The sequence below is a fragment of the Hippopotamus amphibius genome, unplaced genomic scaffold (genome assembly GCF_030028045.1).
Source record: "Hippopotamus amphibius kiboko isolate mHipAmp2 unplaced genomic scaffold, mHipAmp2.hap2 scaffold_274, whole genome shotgun sequence".
NCBI classification, from domain to species: domain Eukaryota; kingdom Metazoa; phylum Chordata; class Mammalia; order Artiodactyla; family Hippopotamidae; genus Hippopotamus; species Hippopotamus amphibius.
This window is the reverse complement of record NW_026648393.1, coordinates 16,445-38,626: the sequence shown is the minus strand read 5'-3', so window position 1 is coordinate 38,626 and position 22,182 is coordinate 16,445. Positions and strand designations below refer to the sequence as shown.

General features: G+C 40.6%; 1 protein-coding gene across 1 annotated transcript in view; it reads right to left on the bottom strand.

Annotated features, from left to right (window-relative positions):
- Positions 1-3,132: 3,132 nt before the first annotated feature.
- LOC130843323 (adhesion G protein-coupled receptor E2-like) overlaps positions 3,133-22,182 on the bottom strand; it is a gene marked incomplete at its 5' end in the record, with an annotated part of 35,490 nt that continues 16,440 nt past the window's right edge. Inside the window, 7 exons of the mRNA XM_057719750.1 lie at positions 3,133-3,456; positions 15,399-15,509; positions 15,595-15,763; positions 16,661-16,752; positions 17,018-17,084; positions 18,887-19,122; positions 19,404-19,601. Of these exons, the coding sequence (XP_057575733.1) occupies positions 3,385-3,456; positions 15,399-15,509; positions 15,595-15,763; positions 16,661-16,752; positions 17,018-17,084; positions 18,887-19,122; positions 19,404-19,601 (945 nt within the window). The remainder of the gene's footprint in view (positions 3,457-15,398; positions 15,510-15,594; positions 15,764-16,660; positions 16,753-17,017; positions 17,085-18,886; positions 19,123-19,403; positions 19,602-22,182) is intronic.

The following is a 22,182-nucleotide window of genomic DNA, read 5'->3' as shown; positions in this document are numbered from 1 at the left end:
CCAGAGCTCTCTCCCAACAGTCCTCCCAGCCAGGGCTGTGTTCCACTTCTGCCATGTCCCCACAGGGGCTGTATGTCCCCTAGACCACAATATTTACCCTACTGTAATTTCTCTTTCTCCTGTTTTCCATCTTAAAGATTGTTGTGGACTGAGTGTTTGTGCCTCCCTCAAATTTATGTGTTGAAAACCTAACCCCCAATGTGATGGTATTTGGTGATGGGGCCTTTGGGAGATAGTTAAATGAGGGTGAGGTCCTCATGATACTATTAGTGCCCTTATAAGAGACACAAGAAAGCTTGCTTTTTCTCTCCCTCCACACTCAAGCATTGAGAGAGGTCCCTATAGCACAGAGTGAGAAGACAGCCAACTACAAGCTGGGAAGAGAGCTCTCAATGAACACAGATCCCTCTCAAACCTTGATCTTGGAATCCCCAGCCCCCAAAACTGTGAGAAAATTAATTTCTATTGTTTAAGCCACCTAATCCATGGTATTTTGTTATGGCAGCCTGAGCTAATACACAGGTCATCAAGATTCCTGGGCACGGGGATCATGTTTGTCTTGTTCATTTCCGTTTCCTTCTGTTTGGCATCACGCCTTTCAAAAAACTATGTGCTCATCAAATATTTGAAGAGTTAATGAATAAATTCACATAGGATGAAGAGATCTCCTCAACATCCTAGGACAGGGGTTGGCAAACTACAACCCATGAGCCAAATCTAGCTCACCACCTGTTTTTGTACAGCCCACAAGCTAATAATAGTTTTCATATATTTTAATTGAGGTATGAGTGATATATAATATTATATTAGTTTCAGGTATACAACAATGATGATTCAATATTTTCCTATATTACAAAATGATCACCAAAATAAGTCTAGTTAACATCTGTCCCCATACATAGTTACAATTTTTTTCTTATGATGACTTTTAACATTTGCTCTCTTTGAAACTTTCAGGCAATACAGTATTATTAACTATAATCACCATCCTATACATTATATCCCCATGAATTCTTTATTTCATAAATGGAAGTCTGTGCCTTTTGACCTCCTTATCTTTAACACACACACACACACACACACACACACACACACACACACACACTCCCTCAGGTAACCACCAATCTGTTCTCTGTATCTTTGAGCTTGGTTTTGTTTTTGTTTTTGTTTTCAGATTCCGCATATAAGTGCAATCATAAAGGATTTGTCTTTCTCTGACTTGTTTCACTTAACATAATGCCCTCAAGGTCCATGCATATTATTACAAATCGCAAGATTTAATTTTTTCTTATGGCTGAATAGTATCCCTCTGTGTGTGTGTGTGTGTGTGTGTGTGTGTGTGTGTGTGTATCTCACATCTTTATCCAATCATCCATTGATAGACATTTCACATTTTTAAATGGATGAAAAAATCAAAAAAAGAATGATATTTTGTTTCATATGAACATTACATGAAATTCAAATTCAATGTCCCTAAAGTTTTGTTAAAACACAGGCATGATACAGCAGTTTTCATGCTCCAACATCAGAGTTGAGTTGTTGCTGTAGATATGTGACTGTGATGGTTAATTTTGTGTGTCAACTTGCCTGGGCCATAGGATGCCCAAACAGCTGGTCAAACATGATTTCTGGATGTATCTGTGAGGCTGCTTGCAGAAGAAATTAGCACTTGAATTGGTGGACTTAGTAAAGCTGATGGCCCTCTCCAATGCGGATGAGCAGCATTCAAGCCACTGAGAGCCTGAACAGAACGAAAAGATGGAAGATAGTTGAATTAGCTCAGCCTGACTATTTGAGCCAAGATATCAATCTTCTGCCCTCCACACTCCTGGTTCTCAGGTCTTCAAACCCAGGCTGGACTCTACATCAGCAGCAGTCTGGCTCTCAAGCATTCAAACTATACCACTGGCTTTCCTGGCTCTCCAGCTTGCAGATGGCAGATTGCATTATCTGCCTCACCCTCTATTATCAACGGTGTCAATACCTCATAGTAAATCTTTATGAATATGTGTGTTGTGTGTGTTTGTGTGTGTGCCCGTGCATGCCTGCATGCATATCTTATTGGTTCTATTCAATATTTCTCTGGCAAACCTTCACTAATATACTGGACCACAAAGTCCAAACTATACATATCATGATCTGAGTTTTCACACTGTCTGCATCTTGGTGTGAGAAAGAAAGAAGATGGTGTCTGTCAAATGGTTTCTACTTTAATAGCCCAGCTGTAGAGACTTGATTTATAGGACTCTCTCAGGCTCTGAATGAACTCTAGCTGTAAAAAAAAAAATCCCTTTATTTCCCCCTGAAGCTCCATGTCTCTCTTCATCTCTGCATTGGACATGGTATGTAAGCAATATTTTTGAATCAGCGAATAATGAAACCCATTCAAAACAGAACAAAGAAATTAAGAAATCCAGACTACGGTGTGAACATCCTTATTCTTTTGGATGATGTTTGTATGAAAATCCACCAAGCTTGGTTTTCTTGCTCATAGACATTCAGCATCTGGAAGAGTCTTCATAGGAAGGAGAGGCTTCAGAAAAGAGCTTTATCCCTCATAGGTGAGGAATTGCGCCACAGCTGGCCCATGATATATTGAAAGTTTTTCTCTTTATTTTTTAATTGAAGTTTAGTTGATTTAGAATTTTGTGTTAATTTCTGCTGCATGGTAAAGTGACTCAGTTATACACATATATACATTCTTTTTTATATTCTTTTCCATTATGGTTTATCCCCAGTGTTTAAAGTTTTCTGAACCCACTGTAGAGCACAGAAAAATTCCACATCTTGCGGGAATTGAGTATCAAACATGTCCACCATGACTTCTTTCATTTGCTGACATGATGAAATTCTTGAAACACACATGGGTGTGTTTCAAAGTCTTTTTTGTCCTCTCTTAATGACTCAAAGATTAACAACTCAGATTTTCCATGGGATAAGAAGATACATATCAAAATAATTTTTGTTGGCTACACCACGAGGCTTGAGGGATATTAATTCCCTGACCAAGGATCAAACCCAGGCCCACAGCAGTGAAAGCGCCGAGTCTCAAAAAACTGGACCACCAGGGAATTGCTCAAAGGTATTTATTTATTTATTTATTTATTTATTTATATTTATTAGCTGTGTTGGGTCTTTGTTGCTGCGCACAAGCTTCTCTAGTTGTGGTGAGCAGGGGATACTCTTTGTTGTGGTACGTGGCTTCTCATTGCGGTGGCTTCTCTTGTTGCAGAGCATGGGATCTAGGCACGTGGGCTTCAGTAGTTGTGGCACATGGGCTCAATAGTTGGGGTTCACAGGCTCTAGAGCACTGGCTCACTTTTGTAGCACACAGGCTTTGTTGCTCTGCAGCATGTAGGATCTTCCCAGACCAGAGCTTGAACCTCAGTCCCCTGCATTGGCTGGCAGATTTTCAAGTATTGCACTACCAGGTAAGCCCAGGTATTTTTCATTAACCTAGAAAGATAATATTTTAGAAATAATACATAAGACTATAGAAAGATATATGTTTCCTTTGAAAAAAAATAAGAACTTTAAGAAGCATTTAATTACAAAATCTCCTTGCCACAAGGATTTTTCAGGGTAAGATCAAAAGGCCTATTACATTGCATGCATTTTGGTAGAACCTGGCCTTTCTCAGAAGCCCTATCCCCCAACATTTCCTAGCCCCCAAGTTACACATTATGAGAGTAATTAAACGTACCACCAAAAAAATTATCTATCTGTTTCAAAATGTATGGCCTGATTCCTCTGCTTCAGGGTTTCTGAAATGTTGTTTTATGCACAGAATCATAAAAGAGAGCAGGTGGAAATTTAGTCAAAGACTGGAAATGTTATATATTGCTAATCACCTGAGATGGAAAGTAAGAATTATTTTCTTGTACTATTCTTATCATGTCCAATATGAGTTACTTATTCCAAAGGTCTTTAGGAAGTTCAGGGTCATTTCTGGTGTTCGGGATGGGCAACTTCACATACTTATCTCTACTCAGGAAGTTCATAAATATTGTGCTTCAGGAAATTATATAGAACTAAACACAAGAGAAAATGTGTTGTTTCTCTTGAACAAGACTTCAGGAGGCCATAGAAGAGATGCCAGAATGAGAGGGAGACATTCCTACATCTTTGAAACACTGGAGACACCAAGTTTTAGGAGACAGTAAAAGATGTAATTACATTAAACAATGGATTTCTTTGGCCTTTTGCCCGAAAAGAGTAGAAATAGCTGACCAGATTACTTGCACTTCAGAATCCTTCAATGGCTGTTGATGCCATGACTGTATTTCTCTATACAGAAAGTACATTTCTTTTCTTCACTGTGTGTATCATCTCTGCAGGGCTTATGGGACAGTGGCAAATATGAGAGTGAGTCAAAAATTATCCTCACTCTGGCTGCAGAATTTATAGAAGTTTTAATATAACCAGAGTGTGGGTAATTTTTGACTCACCCTCTATTCAAATACATATAATATGAAGCCAATTTGGGTGGTTCTACAATAAATCAAACCTAAGTGCAATAGGTGTGGCAGGAAGAGTAATGATCCCCCAAAGATGCCCACTTCCTAACTCTGGAACCTGTGAATATGTTAGCTTACATGGGAAAAAAATGGATTTTAATGATGTTGAGGTTGAAGAATTATGTGGGATTATCCAGATGAGTCAATGTACTGACCTGGGTCTTTATAAGGGAGAGAGGGAAGAGGGCCAGAGACAAGGAAAGAGATACAGTGACAGAGCAGAGGGGAGAGAGAGAGAGAGATTGATTTCAAGGCTTTGAAGATTGACTGGATCATGGGGCCACTAACCAAAGAATGCAGGCAGCCTCTAGAAGCTAAACAAGGTGAAGAATCAGATAGTCCCCTAGGGCAGGGGTCCTCCAACCCTGGTCCCTGGACTGCTAATGGTCCATGGCCTGTTAGGAACCAGGCCACACAGCAGGAGGTGAGAGGTGGGTGAGCAACCACAGCTTCATCTGTATTTACAGCTGCTCCCCATCGCTCACATCACCACCTGAGTTCTGCCACCTGTCAGATCAGCGGGGGCACTAGGTTCTCATAGGAGCTTGAACCCTGCTGTGAACTGCACATGTGAGGAATCTAGGCTGGGCACTCATATGAGGATCTAATGCCTGAGGATCTGAGGTGGAGCTGAGGCAGTGATGCTAGTGCTAGAGGGTCACTGCAAATACAGATGATCATCAGAAGAGAGGTCTGACTGCACAGAGACTATAAGCAGTCAATTGCTAGCAGACTCATATCAAAATCCTATCAGGGAGTAGCAAGTGAAAACAAGCTCAGGGCTCCCACTGAGTTTGCATTATGGTGAGTTGTATAATCATTTCATTGTATATTACAATGTAATAATAATAGAAATAAAGTGCACAGTACATGTAATGTGCTTGAATCATTCTGAAACCATCCCCCCCACCCAGGGCCTTGGAAAAATTGTCTTCCATGAAACCGGTCCCTGGTGCCAGAAAGGTTGGGAACCTTGATTTTAGTCCCATAAGACCTACTTTGGACTTCCAACTTCTGGATCTGTATGATAAATTTGTGTTTGTTTTTAGCAGCAGGTCTGTGGCACCTTGTTACAACAGCAATAGGAAACACACAATTGAAGTATAGTTTTGGAAGTATCCGTTTTCTGGGATTCTGGAGTGATGGAAGCTCAGATCCTGTTCAGCGACTCCCAGGAACACAGTTATGGCTTTGCTGAGGCTGAGCTGACTCAGGCACATGGAGGGACAGATGTTAATCAAAGAGTGGAAACCAAGAGCACAGTGACTCTGACAAATGCTCTGCAGGAAAGGTACAGGGACTACCAGAGTGAAAATTATGAGAACCTGACCTAACCTGAGCAGGCAGAGAAGGCTTCTCAGAGGAATCAACATAGAAGCTGGGATCTGACGGCTTGTATAGTTTTGACTCAAGGAAGACAAAAGAGTGTTTCAAGGAGAGGGAATATGTACAAATCCTTTGTCCCAGAGAGGCACCGTGAATTTACAAAATTCAAAGAAAACTGATGTGGCTGGAATAATGGTGAGTATATGGTAGAGAGATGGAGAGGTACTCAGGAGATGACACAAACATATTCTCACTGATGTATGGCTCCTGGTTTTGATCCTACATGTAACGGGTTTAACAAAGAAGTGACATGATTTTATTTGTGTTTGGAGAAGATCCTTCTGATTTCTAAAGGGTGCATAGGGAGGTGACAAAGGTAGAAAGAGTAGTCAGTTAGGAGGATACTGCAGTTGTTCAGGCAAATGAAGGTGGCAGGATGACCAAGGAGGAGGGGATGGAGGTAAAGCCAGCTGGACAGATTGGGAATATACTGAGAAGATAAGAACAATAGGATTGAAAATGCATAGGTTGTAACAGGAAATAAGATAATTGCTGAGAGTAACTTTCGGATTCCAAACTTGTGCCACAGGATGGATGTGGTGCCATGTAGCTGGAGAAGGACACCATGCGAAAGGATTGGATTAGGGTAAAGATTATATTGGAAGGCTGAGTTGAAGATGTCTTGGAGATACCAAAGATGTCAATACTCCTCTGGATCTCAGAGGAGAAGTCACAGATAAAGAAACATATGTGGGACTTCCCTGGTGACCCTTTAGTTAAGAATATGCCTGCCAGTGCAGAGGTAACAGGTTTGATCCCTGGTCCACGAAGATCCCACGTGACATGGAGCAACTAAGTCTGTGTGCCACAAATACTAGCCTTCAGCCTACTGAGCCTGCGTGCCACAACTACTGAAGCCGACATGCCTAGAGTCCGTGCTCCACAAGAGAAGACACTGCAAGGAGAAGCCTGTGTGCCACAATGTAGTGTAGCCCCCACTCAGCCCAACTAGAGAAAGACTGCACATGCAATGAAGACCCAACACAGCCAATAAATAAGTTAATTAATTAAAGAAACACACATGACCATCATTTGCATCTAGATGGTGGCTGAATCTAAGGAATGAATGTTATTGTCTAGGAGGAAAGAATTTAATGGGAATTGAAGTTGTTCTGGAACCAATCCATTGGCTACAACTATAAAGGAGACAAAAAGAGAAAAGCAAGAGGGAACAGAAGAAAGACATGGGGGGATGTATAAGTAGAATCTAGAGGGGATAGGGGTAGAGTGCTTCATGGGAAAGGAGTGATGAATAATCACAAGTTTCTAAAAGGACTTTTGAAGAGATGGAAATCATTGTAGGTCTAAGAGATATTTGCTTTGGTGAAACTGGGGGTGGGGGAAGAAACAATATTTGCATGGGTTGAAGGAGTGAGTTTAAAGCAACAAAATTGAGACAGAGAAAAAAATCAACTCTTGGCCGGTAGCCAGAAGATGGCCAAGAAGTACATGTTTGTAAGATAGAAGACAACCAAACATGTTTCCATGACTATGGAAAGACTGCTGTTGAGAAGGTAAGGGAGAGAGGGGGGAAGGAAGGAGAGAGAAATGGAAAGGGGAAGAGAGAGAGAGAATATGTGTGAACAATAATTTAAGGATAATTGATAAGCATGTATGATGGGACTCAAAGTGCAGGTGGAAGCATCATCTTCAGAGAGGAGAAGGAACATTATCTCAATGATACAAGAGGATGCAGGCTGATGTTTGGGATGGCATGGAGTTCACAGTGTGTCATCATGATGATCTTGATTTTCTCTGTGAAATAAGTGCTGGGAACATTTCCTGAGAAGGGGAGAAGAGGTAGAAGATTCAGTGCTGGAACCAGTGATTATGGAGGTTGGGTGGACAATCTAATGAGAGAAATGCAGGACTTCTAGGCACAGAGCAGGCAGGATTTAAGAGAAGATGAAAGAGGTAAGAAAACATCGGTAAAAGAAGTTTGTAAGTCTAGGAGGAGAAAAGATGGTGGCAAAGTAGAGGGACGTGGAATGCATCCCTCCCCACAGATGCATTGCAAAGGCACCAAAAGACTCAATAAATCCCACAAAGAGCAAACTGAACACCAGCAGATGACCTCAGACACCAGAAAAGACAGCAAGGATCCTGACATAACTGGTAGGGAGGCATCTACAATGGCTCAAGGAGGATGAAGTGGCTGAGCTGTGGCAGACAGGAAGGAGTGAGAAACACACGGATGGTCCACACTACAGCTCAGCTTTCCCGGACTGAGACATTGATTCACAGCTGAACAGAGGGTCCGGGAGTGGGAGCGTGGAAACCAGAGAACTGGTTCAGGGTGAGAAAAATTGTTGCCAATAAGGTGATGGGCCGAGAGGACAGGAGGGAAGAGGTCCACAGCTAGGAGTGCCTGCCCCTGAGAGCTGCCTGGCCATGATGGCAGCTGGATGCTGCAGGCTCACAGGCAGGGGGGAGGAGCCATGGTCATAGCCTCTCTCTCTCTTTCAGAGCCTGCAACAAGCAGTGGAGGGACCCCTGTGGGCCACCTAAGGCTCTCAGGGATCACAAGTACCCTCAGGCCCTTGGGCAGGGCTAGCATAAAGCCCCAGGAGGCAGCAGAGAGCAGGCTTGGAACTCCGGCAGCAGGAAGACTGCTGAGAAAAAAAAAAATGGAGGAAGGCCCAACTCTGAGACTTTCTGTTTACACCTGAGCCACCGGTGTCCCTCTGCAACAGGCACCTCCAAGCCCGAATGAAACGACAGTGCACCACTGCTCACTCACTCTCAGGGGAAGGAGCCACTATTGTACCCTCTCCCTCCCACACATCAATGCTTACAGATGAACAATAAAGGAAGCTCTGCTGGTCACAGCATAATACAAAAAACCCAAGGCGATTAGAAGGACACTTACAGCTGAGACTCTAAGGAAACAGAAATATTAGCATCAATTCTACTGAATTGGTCCATTCTGGGATCAGTTATGGATTTTTATGTTTGTTTTTCTTTTTTCTTTATTAATTATGATCTCAGTGCTAAGGGATCTACAAGTTTTAAAAAATATTTTTTATTCTATTTTTATTTCTAGCCTTTCTATATACTTCTATTTCTAGCTAAGTTTTTCGTAGTATGGACTATATATCTCTCATACCTTCCTTTCATCTCTATCTTTTATACATTTCTATTCCCTTCTTTTTATTTGCATATTTCCAGCCACACTATGCTCTTCTTTTCTCCTGTCTTCCATCCATTTTTAGTTTATTTTATCTTAAAATACTTATAAGCAACACTATCGACCTGCTCAGACTACTTGCTCTATTCTCCAGATGACGCACCACCTTGGTTTTTAATATTAGGCTTTTGTCTTTATCTCAGTTCTTAACAATTGTCTAATTTCATTCTGAGAATCTCCATTCTGTCTGGTGGTACTCTAGCTATTTGTTATATTTGATCCTAGCTTTCAACATCTCCCTGGATTTGTGTTTCTAAGAGTAAGGGGTTATTTGTTTGTTTGTTTGTTTTTACTTTGGTTTCTGTTTTGTTCTGTTTTGGTTTTCAATTTCTGTTGGGTTTCTCTTTGACTATCTGATAGCATACTGGGGTTCTTCTGTCAGGTTTTTCCAGAGCCTTATGTCCTAATGGATTCGGTAATTGTGTGTCTTACACATATATGTGTTTCCTAGACTTAGTCTTTGTTTAACCCAACACTGGGAAATTAGTCTGGGGCTTGCACAGTCTTCTATAAACTCTGCTATTGCTGGGAAAAGCAGCACCAGAAGATGGGACTATCATGAGGAAACAAAGAAACACCATGCAGGCAAAGGAGCAGGAAAAAACGCACAAGACCAAATAAATGAAGAGGAACTAGGAAAAATGCCTGAAAAAGAATTCAGAGTAATGATAATAAAAATGATACAAAATCTCAATAACAAAATACAGGAAGTACAAGAAACAGTTCAGAAGAACTCCGAAGAACTAAAGAACAAACAAACAGCAATGGATAACAAAATAACTGAAATTAAATACACTCTAGAAGGTATAACCAGCAGAATTACTGAGGCAGAAGGACGAATAAGTGAGATGGAAGATAGAAAGGGGGAAATAACTGCCACAGAGCTGGAAAAAGAAAAAAGAATAAAAAGAATGGAAGACAGTCTCAGAGACCTCAGTGATAACATTAAGCATATCAACATTCAAATCATAGGCATCCCAGAAGAAGAAGAAAAAATGAAAGGGTTTGAGAAAATATTTGAAGAGGTTATACTGGAAAACTTCCCCAAATGGGAAAGGAAATAATTAACCAGAGTCCAAGAAGCACAGAGAGCCCCATACAGAATAAACCCAAGGAGAAATACACCAAGGCATATATTAATCAAACTAATGACAATTAAACACAAAGAAAAAATAATAAAAGCAGCAAGAGAAAAGCAACAAATAACATATAAGGGAAAACCCATAAGGATAACAGCTGACCTTTCTACAGAAAATCTGCAGGCCAGAAGGGAATGGCAGGATATACTGAAAGTCCTGAATGAGAAAAACCTACAGCCAAGAATACTCTACCAGCAAGAATCACATTCAGAGTCAATGGAGAAATCAAAAGCTTTCCAGACAAGCAAAAGTTAAGAGAATTCAGCACCACCAAACCAGAATTACAATAATTGCTAAAGGAACTTCCCTAAGTAAAAAACACAAGAGAAGGAAAACACCTACAAATACAAACCCAAAACAATTCAGAAAATGGTAATTGGAACACACATGTCAATAATCACCTTAAATGTAAATGGATTAAATGCTCCAACCAAAAGACACAGATGGGCTGGATGGATACAAAAACAAGACCCTTCTATATGCTACCTACAAGAAACCCACTTCAGACCAAGGGATACATATAGACTGAAAGTAAAGAGATGGAAAAAGATATTCCATGCAAATGGAAGTCAAAAGAAAGCTGGAGTAGAAATATTCATATCAGGCAAATTAGACTTTAAAGTAAAGACTATTACAAGAGACAAGGAAGGTCACTACATAATGATCAAGGGATCCATCCAGGAAGAACAAATCACAATGGTAAATACCTATGCACCCAACATAAGAGCACCTCAATACATAACGCAAATGCTAACAGCCATAAAATGGGACACAATACTAGTGGGAGACTTGAACACCCCACTTACATCAATGGACAGATCATCCAAACAGAAAAGAAATAAAGACACACAAGCTTTAAATGACACATTAGACCATCTCGACTTAATGGATATTTATAGGACATTCCATCCAAAAATGACACAATACACTTTCTTCTCAAGTGCACACGGAATATTTTCCAGGATAGATCACATCTTGGGTCACAAATCAAACCTCAGTAAATTCAAGAATATTGAAATCATATCAAGAAGCTTCTTAGACCACAATGCCATGACACTAGATATCAAATACAGGAAGAAAACTGCAAAAAATACAAACACTTGGAGGCTAAGCTCCTCACTATTAAACAACCAAGAAATGATAAAGGAAATCAAAGAGGAAATCAAAGAATATCTAGAAACAAACTACAATGAAGACACAACAACCCAAAACCTATGGGATGCAGCAAAAGCAGTTCTAAGAGGGAAGTTTATAGCAATACAGTCATACCTCAAGAAACAAGAAAAATAGCGAATAAACAACCTAACCTTACACCTAAAACAATTAGAAAAAGAAGAACAAAGAAACCCCAAAGTGAGCAGAAGGAAAGAAATCATAAAGATCAGAGCAGAAATAAATGAAAAAGAAAGGAAGGAAGCAATAGCAAAAATTAATAAAACTAAAAGCTGGTTCTTTGAGAAGATTAACAAAATTGATCAACCATTAGCCAGACTCATCAAGAAAAAAAGGGAGAAGATGCAAATCAACAGAATTAGAAATGAAAAAGGAGAAGTCACAACGGACACCTCAGAAATACAAAAGATCATGAGAGACTACTACAAGCAACTATATGCCAATAAATTGGATAACCTGGAAGAAATGGATAAATTCTTGGAAAAATACAATCTTCCAAGACCGAACCAGGAAGAAATAGAAACTATGAACAGACCAATCACAAGTATGGAAATTGAGGCAGTGATTACAAATCTCCCAACACACAAAAGCCCAGGGCCAGATGGATTCACAAACATTTCGAGAAGAGTTAACACCTATCCTTCTCAAACTCTTCCAAACTATAGCAGAAGGAGGAACACTCCCAAACTCATTCTACAAGGCCACCATCACCCTGATACCAAAACCAGGCAAAGATGTCACAAAAAAAAGAACATTACAGACCAATATCACTGATGAATATAGATGCAAATATCCTCAACAAAATACTAGCTAACAGAATCCAACAGCACATTAAAAAAATCATACACCATGATCAAGTGGGGTTTATCCCTGGGATACAAGGATTCTTCAACATACGCAAATCATTCAACGTGATACATCATATCAACAAATTGAAGGATGAAAAACATGTGATAATCTCAATAGATGCAGAAAAAGCTTCTGACAAAATTCAACATCCATTTATGATAAAAGCTCTCCAGAAAATGGGCATAGAAGCAAATTACCTCAACATAATAAAGCCATATATGAGAAACCAAAAGTCAACATCATTCTAAATGGGGAAAAACTGAAAGAATTCCCTCTAAGAACAGGAACAAGGTAAGGGTGTCCACTCTCACCATTATTATTAAACATACTTTTGGAAGTTTTAGCCACAGCAATCAGAGGAGAAAAAGAAATAAAAAGAATCCAAATTGGACAAGAAGAAGTAAAATTGTCACTCTTAGCAGATGACATGATATTATACAAAGAAAACCCTAAAGACTCTACCAGAAAACTGCTAGCACTAATTGATGAATTTAGTAAAGTAGCAGGATATGAAATTAATATACAGAAATCACTTGCATTCGTATACACTAATAATGGGAGAGCAGAAAGAGAAAGTAAGGAAACGCTCCCATTCACCATTGCAACAAAAAGAATAAAATACCTAGGAATAAACCTGCCTAAGGAGGCAAAAGATCTGTATGCAGAAAACTTTAAGACATTGATGAAAGAAATCAAAGACAACACAAACAGATGGAGGGACATACCATGTTCCTGGATTGGAAGAATCAACATCTTGAAAATGACTGCACTACCCATAGCAATTTATACATTCAAGGCAATCCCAATCAAATTACCAATGGCATTTTTCACAGAACTAGAGCAAGAAATCTTATGATTTCTATGGAAACACAAAAGACCCCGAATAGCCAAAGCAATCTTGAGAAGGAAAAATGGAGTTGGTGGAATCAGGCTTCCTGACTTCAAACTATACTACAAGGCCATAGTGATCAAGACAGTATGGTACTGGCAGAAAATTAGAAAGGAAGATCAATGGAATAGAATAGAGAACTCGCAGGTAAGCCCAAACACATATGGACACCTTATCTTTGACAAAGGAGGCACGAATACACAATAGAAAAAAGACAGCCTCTTCAATCAGTGGTGCTGGGAAAATTGGACAGCTACATGTAAAAGAATGAAATTAGAACACTTCCTAACACCATACACAAAAATAAACTCAAAATGGATTCAACACCTACATGTAAGGCCAGACACTATAAAACTCTTAGAGGAAAACATAGGCAGGACACTCTATGACATCCATCAAAGCAAGATCCTTTTGGACCCACCTCCTAGAATCATGGAAATAAAATCAAGAATCAACAAATGGGACCTAATGAAACTTAAAAGCTTTTGCACAGCGAAAGAAACCATAAACAAGACTGAAAGGCAACCCTCAGAATGGGAAAAAATAATTGCCTATGAAACAACGGACAAAGGATTAACCTCCAAAATATACAAGCAGCTCATGAAGCTTAATATCAAAAAAGCAACTAACCCAATCCACAAATGGGCAGAAGACCTAAATAGACATTTCTCCAAAGAAGACATACAGATGGCCAACAAACACATGAAAAGATGCTCAACATCACTCATCATCAGAGAAATGCAAGTCAAAGCCACAATGAGGTATCACCTCACACCTATCAGAATGGCCATCATCACAAAATCTGGAAACAACAAATGTTGGGGAGGATATGGAGAAAAGGGAACTCCCCTGCACTGTTGGTGGGAATGTAAGTTGGCACAGCCACTATGGAAAACAGTTTGGAGGTTCCTTAAAAAAACTACAAATAGAACTACCATATGATCTAGTAATCCCACTACTGGGCATATACCCAAAGAAAACCATAATCCCAAAAGAAACTTGTACCATAATGTTTATTGCAGCACTCTTTACAATAGCCAGGACATGGAAGCAACCTAAATGCCCATCAACAAATGAATGGATAAAGAAGATGTGGCATATATATACAATGGACTATTACTCAGCTATAAAAAGGAATGAGATGGAGCTATATGTAATGAGGTGGATAGACCTAGAGTCTGTCATACAGAGTGAAGTAAGACAGAAAGAGGAAGACAAATATTGTATGCTAAGTCACATATACGGAATCTAAAAATGGTACTGATGAACTCAGTGACAAGACAAGAATAAGGATGCAGATGCAGAGAATGGACTGGAGAACTCGAAGTTGGGGGGGCGGGTCTGAAGGGGAAGCTGAGACGAAATGAGAGAGTAGCATAGACGTATATACACTACCAACTGTAAAACAGATAGCCAGTGGGACGTTGCTGTATAACAAAGGGTGTTCAACTCGATGATGAATGATGCCTTGGAGGACTGGGACGGGGAGGGTGGGGGGGGAGTCGAGGGAGGTAGGGAATACAGGGATATGTGTATAAAAACAGATGATTGAACTTGGTGTACCCAAAAAAATAATAAATAAATAAATAAAATGAAATAATTATTTAAAAAGATGCAAAGCAGCCTATATATATATATATATATATATAATTTTCTTTAAAAAGAAGTTTGTAAGTCTAAACCAGGTAGTGTTGGTTCTTGGTAATCATTGCCATGAATTATCCTATGTCATTACTGCTTTTCCTTCCTACTTTTGCAGTGGGTAGAGGGTGCCAAAAATATCATGCAATCTTGTTAAGAAAGTCTAAAATGCCAGCTAGTACATTTCCATTTAATGCATAAATAGGCACCTAAGCCCCCCCAGTTCTGCATTTTTGAGGGGTGTTACTGAGTGACTCTTACATAGAGGTAGATGTAGAGGAAAAGGATAGGATACTATGGCTCTGGGTAGAATGAACCTCATCACTTCAGATCATTGATTCTTGCTTATTTAGTTAACCATGCACGGCACATAGCAGGTGTTCAATAAGAGTGCTGATATATGAGTCAAGATAGTCAAAGTTCCATAAGGAATAAGAGTTAAATCTATATTTTAAACAAACAGAGACCATTGCTCCTGGATAATGAGTCAAGCAGTAAACCAAGTGTGAGCCATCCCAGGACATCAACTGCTCGTACCTAGTTTTCCAGTGTCACAGGCACGTGCTGCACAAGTGGATCAGTTAGTGAAGTGCTCTGGGAGCAGTGCATGATCTTACCTCACTGTCTTTGCAGGCATCTGACATGGCCCTGCTAGACAGCGTGTACTTCTCAGATACGGCTCCGATTTTCTTGATCCCTTTGAACCATTTCCTGTATTGCTCCCGGACCTGTAGAGGCAAAGCATGCTCTGGGTCAGATGAGAGAGAGGAGTGGGGCTGGAAAGAGTCCTGAGTGGGATGCAGGCAGTGATACCTGCTGGCTGAGGAGGCAGTACACCAGGAAGATGAAGACACCCTGCAGGCTGTTGATGATGGTGAAGAGATAGGCCATGATGTGGGCAGCCCATCCCACCTGCAGGATTCCCAGACACCACGTGCATCCCAAGATGAAGAGCTGAGCTGTGGCTTTAAATGTCAGCATCCTGGGTAGGAGAAGAAAAGAAGCTCCTGATACAACTAGAGCAACACAATCAAAGCCATTCTCATCTTCACCCCATGGATGCTCCATCCTTCCCTTGTTGGTAATGAGTTGTCAGACTGAGTTGTGATTGGCTTTCATCTTTACTGTCAATGATTCTCCACAATAGAAATCCCACTCAGGTCCAGGGTGGCATTTGCATTTGGAATGAAGAGGGTAGTGACACTTCATAATTTATGTTGCAAAAAATTTATCTTTATGCTCCATGGAGATCCCTAATTTCATTCAACCAACATTACTGAGGAGGTACCATGCATCATGCTCTGTGCTGGGGTCTGGGCATTAAAAATAACAAAGGTGAGATTTCTATTTTCATAAAGCTCACAATCTACTCAAATCACTAATACAACCAAGCAATAAGATGCAAAATTTGGAAAGGATAATGATAGAAACATGGAAGAAAGGGCATCAAACATGCACAAGGGTTCCTGGAGCAAAGGACTGCCTAAGCCTCCTAGGAGATTTGATGTTGACTAGGACTTTTTCCAAAGAGAGGAATGGAAGAGAGGTGAGAAGGTGCTTGAAATGTGGGTGGGGTATGGAAGGATGCTGGGTTGTGGGAGCAGCCACAGGTTTTTCTAAGTGCTTCATGGAAACATAACTGTTCTCTGCACTTGGTCATAGGACTGCTGACAAAAGTTCAAAGAATATCACAAGATGGGATTAGAGATGGACAGAGCACACACCTGGATCTGAACTGGCTGCCATAGGACAGCTGCATGTGTTTTACTCTGGGTTCCCCTAGAAAAACCTAGGAAGGGACATCAGGAACTGCTCAGGCACATGGCTTTGCTCTTGGGACTGCACACCTGTGGAGTTGTCAGCCTCTTCTCCATCTTACCTGGTGTTCTGGAGGGTGGACACATCACTGTTGAGGGAAGAGAGTTTGCTTTTCAAAATCCAGAGGGTCATCAGAAAGAAAGTTAAATTGACCTTCAGAAAACCACAAAACATTTATTGAATAAAACATCAATCTGCTCTCCAGCCTGTCCAACATTAATTCCACACTTAAGTAGTTTTTCTGTTTAGTAACAATGTTAGAATGTTTAGCTTTAGGAACAGTCTTAGATAATCAAACCAAACCCATGACAACCCAGGAACATTCCTGTTCCTGTCACATCCCCAACCCCCACTTGGAAGTCTGCTCTTCTAACGACGCTCAGCTGAGCATTAACGATGCTTTGATGTCATCACTCACAGAGATGATAGCACAGACTGGTCCAAGGAAACCCCATTTAAATCCCTTTTCTCGTTGGAGCCAGCAGCTGGGCAAGGGAGAAAATTAAAAATGCATTTGTGATAAAGAAGATGTGGTACATATAGACAATGGAATGTTACTTGGTCATAAAAAGGAATGAAATAATGCCATTTGCAGTGACATGGATGGACCTAGAGATTGTCATACTTTGTGAAGTAAGTCAGAGAAAGACAAATATCATATGATATCACTTATTGAGGAATCTTTAAAAATATGGTACAAATGAACCATTATCAGTACAAAACAGAAACAGAATCACAGAAATAGAAAACAAGTTTATGGTTACCAAAGAGCAAAGGGAGTGTATAAACTGGGTGATTGGGACTGACATATACACACTACTATATATAACATAAATAACTAATAAGAAGCTACTGTACAGCACAGGGAACTCTACACAATACTCTATAATGACCCACATGGGAAAAGAATCTAAAAAAGAGTGGATGTATGTATATGTATAACTGATTCACTTTGTTGTACAGCAGGAAGTAACACAACATGGTAAATCAACTGCAGTGCAATAAAAATTAACTTTAAAAATGCATTTATCCTTAGGGATCTGGAACAATTACATACATCCACTCATTCATGAACAAATATTGAGTGTCTCTTCTGTGATAGACTCTGTGGTTGGTTCTCTAGTGGTGAAGAAAGTAAACACGTCCTTTAACTCCACAAATCTCACATCAGTAGGAGACACACGATGTGACAATTGTAAAAAGTGGGAGGCTATAAGAATGTATCATTGAATGTCATGCTTAGTTTTGGGTATAGGGAATTAGGATGGTTAGAGAAGATTTCCAAGGAAATGATATTTTAGCTTAGACATGAACAATGAGTGGATGTTACTGAGATAAACAGTGTTGAAGCAGGAAAGAAGTCTGTAAACCTTGAAAATATCAGGCTAAGTTAAAGAATCTAGTCACAAAAGGCCACATGTATGATTGCATTTATGTGAAATACTCTGAATAGGCAGACTCATAGACACAGAAAGTAGACTAGTGATTGTCAGGGGTTGGGGCAGAGGAATGGGTAGCAAGAAGAAGGAGTGAAAGTTACCATGTATGAGGATTCTTTGGGGGAGTCGAAAAAGTTCTAAAATTAGATTGTGGTGATGGCTGTACACTGTGACTGTTCTAAAAACCACTAATCTGTATGCTTTAAAAGGGTGAATTTTATGGTATGTGAAATATATTTCAATAAAAATGGAAAAACTAAACCTAGTATTCAAAGCCTAAAATAAAAGAGTGCAAGCTAAGGAGCTTGACTCCCTGAATTTGATTCCAGCTCAGCTGCCTACTAACTGTGCACCCTTTGGCATTTACTGAAACTATTTGTGCCTCAGTTTACTCATCTGTAAAAAGGGGCAAATGACAGTATCTACCTAATAATACTGGTGTGAGGATGAATTGCACTAACACATAGTAAAATGCTTAGAAAAATGTCTGGCACAAAGTATGCACATTGTAAATCTTAACTCTGATACAATCTATTATTTTGATTATTTACAACAGCTCCACTACTACAAATGAAAAATTGGGACATCATACAGAATCAGCATAAAGAAGCAGGTTAGATTTTTCTAAATGATATCCTAAGCATTTCTTTTGATTTCACCTTTGCTATTTCAAGGACAGAGATTAAAGGCATTCTCCTTAATTACTGTCATCTTCCACTACGAAGATGTCCTAGGGATTATTACTTAGTATCTCTCTATATTATGCTCTGGCATAATAAAATGCTTCATGGGTCATATAATACCACAATTGTGCTGAAGAGATAGGAACAGTGGGAGTCTACATTTACCTGGTCGGTGTTCCATAAAGATGCGGCCTGGATGCTGCAGAAATGACCACAATCACAGCTGGGACTCCATAGCCCACTGGGAACATGAGCTTCTTCATGAACCTGTTGACACTAGAGTAGTTGACCACCGTCAGGTTGCGTGCAGTGAGGAAGAGGTGCAGGCCCTCCAGCAGCATCCAGGTGAAGGAGGCCAGGTAGAGGTAGTGTAAGGCACCCGCGATGATGGCACACAGCACCTGGGGAAGGAGGAAGCTGTCACCAGGAGGGATTGCCGGGGTAGAGAATGACCCCTGGACTTCTTCTATACCTTGCCTCTGGAAATGTTCTGATGTATATGAAGGAGTGGTCAATGGAGTGTTCATGTTCTAGTTGGGTCCAGCAATGTGAAACTGATTACTTACCCAGCTCACCTTTCCCCTAACCCAGGTCTTTTTATTAAGATGTTCAAGGCATCACAGCTCCAAGAACTCAGCATCCCCTTGGGCAGGGCAAGGGCATTCTGGGACAGTATAAGTACCTTGATCTCAGTTCTGTCGATGGCTGTTAGGAAGAGCAGGTGAGCCAGGAAGAGGCAGAGTGAGAGCTGCAGGTGGAGGGAAGTGCTGGTGTTCTGGATGGCTTTGCACAGCAGGAAGGTGAGGGCCGCCAGGAAGAGGCACAGCAGAGAGAGGCTCAGCCCCACGTAGGTGATCATTGTCAGTGCAGGATCCTTCTCCTGGGACCCAGCAGAGAGGAGATCACAGTCACACTTTCCTGCTCTGGGGGAATGACCCACCATTGTTGTTTTCATTTTTAGGCATACAAAAATCAGGTATGGAGGATCCAGGTAGATTTGTTATGTTTGTGGATAACTTTCTCCAGATTCTGAATGTTAGAATTTTATGAGATCTGAACAATTAATTCTGACCTTGGAAGAATTGAGGGAAAGGAGAGTCCTTCATTGAGACCCAGCCCTGGAACTCAGAAGGGTTCATTTTTCTTTGGACTTTGGGGCACGACTAAGCTTATGGGTCACCACGAGAGGTTCACAGAAGCATGAAGCTCCATGTTGAGCACCATCCTCCATCCCCATCATGTGATGGTGTGTGACAGAGTGTGTACCTGAGACTCAGTGTCCAGGTATTAAGTCCCCACCATGGACTCTGCTCACCTCATCCCTGCAATATGTGTTCCTGGCTGGTCACTAATCCTTACAGATCTAGAACTGCATCCTTGGTTAAGGAGGAAAACTACTACACGTTGACAAAGGTGGTAGCTTAAAATTCATATTTCCCTCCCTATTCTTGCAAATAATCCTAAATCTATGCAGAGAATGAAAAAAAAAACCCACCAATTCCATTTCCCTGTAACTGGTAGAGAAAGAGAGGGTGGGAGGGAGGGAGGGAAGGAGGGAGGGAGGGAGGAAGGGAAATGCAAATGATAAAAAAAAAATTGGAAGTAAATGTTCAAAGGAAGTGCATCTGGATAAACAGCAAGTGGGTATTATTTACACTGTTTTTAATTTGCAACATATCCGTGAGCTTGAAATGTTTCTCTCAATAAAGTGTTAAAAAATAAATAGCAAAAAGCCCTGCAGATGAATCTTGATGCATACTATATCTGAGAATCTTTGATGTAACAAAATCCTAATTTCCCCACTATATAAAGAGCCCCCTAAACCCATTTTAAAAATGTATCACCAATCCAATAGAAAAATGGACAAAGGTTGTGAACAAATTGTTTCCAGAGAAAGGAATACTAATGGCTCAAATTAAAATGCCCAATTCCATTCATAATAAGAAAAACACAAAATCTTTCTTGGATACATTGACCTCTCAGATGAGTAAAGATCCAAAATGTTGATAATATCTTGCAGCAAAAGCATGAGGAATCACACACCCTCATATAATGCTGGAGGGAGGGAATTCCCTGGTGGTGCAGTGGTTAAGAATCCGCCTGCCAATGCAGGGGATACAGGTTCAATCCCTGGTCCAGGAAAACCCCACGTGTCACAGAGGAACTAAGCCCGTGTGCCACAACTACTGAGCCGGCGTACCCCAGCTACTGAAGCCCTCATGCCTAGAGCCCATACTCTGCAACGAGAGAAACCACCACAATGAGAAGCCCGCACACCACAATAAAGAGCAGCCCCCACTGGCTGCAATGAAGACCCAATGCAGCCAATCATTCATTCACTCATTCATTCAATTTTTTAAAAATGCTGGAGGGAGGATTCAACCCTATAAGTTGAAAAATGGAACTACCAACACACAATTATGAATGTCACCCAGTATACATCCTAACTGTATACTCAAACATGAGAATAATGAAGTGTGTGTAAATCATTACAACATTCCTGATGTTAGCAAATGATCAAGAAAAAAAAACACTCATTGTGAGGAGCCTTGATACGTAACAAATGGCACATTCACACAACAGAAGGCAATGTGGCCATAAAAATGATCGAAGAATCTCTTCCTGGATGGAAACAGAATGATCTCTCTGAGGTAAAAAATAAAAAAAAAAAAACAGTGAAAAAAATGCCACTGTGAGAGTGAAAAAACGGGGGACCAAGAACAAATACATGTATTTGCTTTAGGTATGTAAAATAGCCATACACAGCTGTAGGAGAAACCAACAATATTGGTTGCTGAGGCAAGAGGAAGTAGGTGTCCAGGGTTAGGGGTGAGATGGAGAATCTTCAGTGTTTCCTCTCTTATTCTGTTTCAATTATGAAACACAAGTATTTTCACTCTTCAATAAATATAAAACAGTATATAAATAAAAGTATTCATATTGTGTTATCTTGCAATGTGGCAGGAAGAAACACCACCTTGGAAAATTGTTCAAACTCCTGGGGACTCCTAAGAGTCTGGCCATTTGGCTAAGAACCTTTTCATGCTAATTTTCCTGTGGATGCTCTGAGGTCATCTGAGTGACTCTCTGGTTTTTATGATCCAGAGGAAATAACCAGCTCACCTAGCCAGGGCAGGAGGCAAAGATGGCTTCTGACCCACTTGTACTCACTGGCTCCCCAGGGCCCCTCTGACTTCTGCCATCACCAAATCTTCCTTTCTACAGCCCTGAGCACCCCTCTCCTGAAAAGCCCTGTGGTAAACAGAAGCCCAATTTGGCAACCACACCCCACCCCCATCTTCTTCCAGGTGTTCAATCAAATGCCAATCCAGGTGCTGCTGGGAAGAAATTTTTTCAGGTGGAATTCAAGTCCTCCATCAACTGACTTAAAGAGAGCAAGTTTATCCTGGGTGGACCTGACCTAATCAGGTGGGCCCTGAAAAGATCTGGGCTCTTCTTGG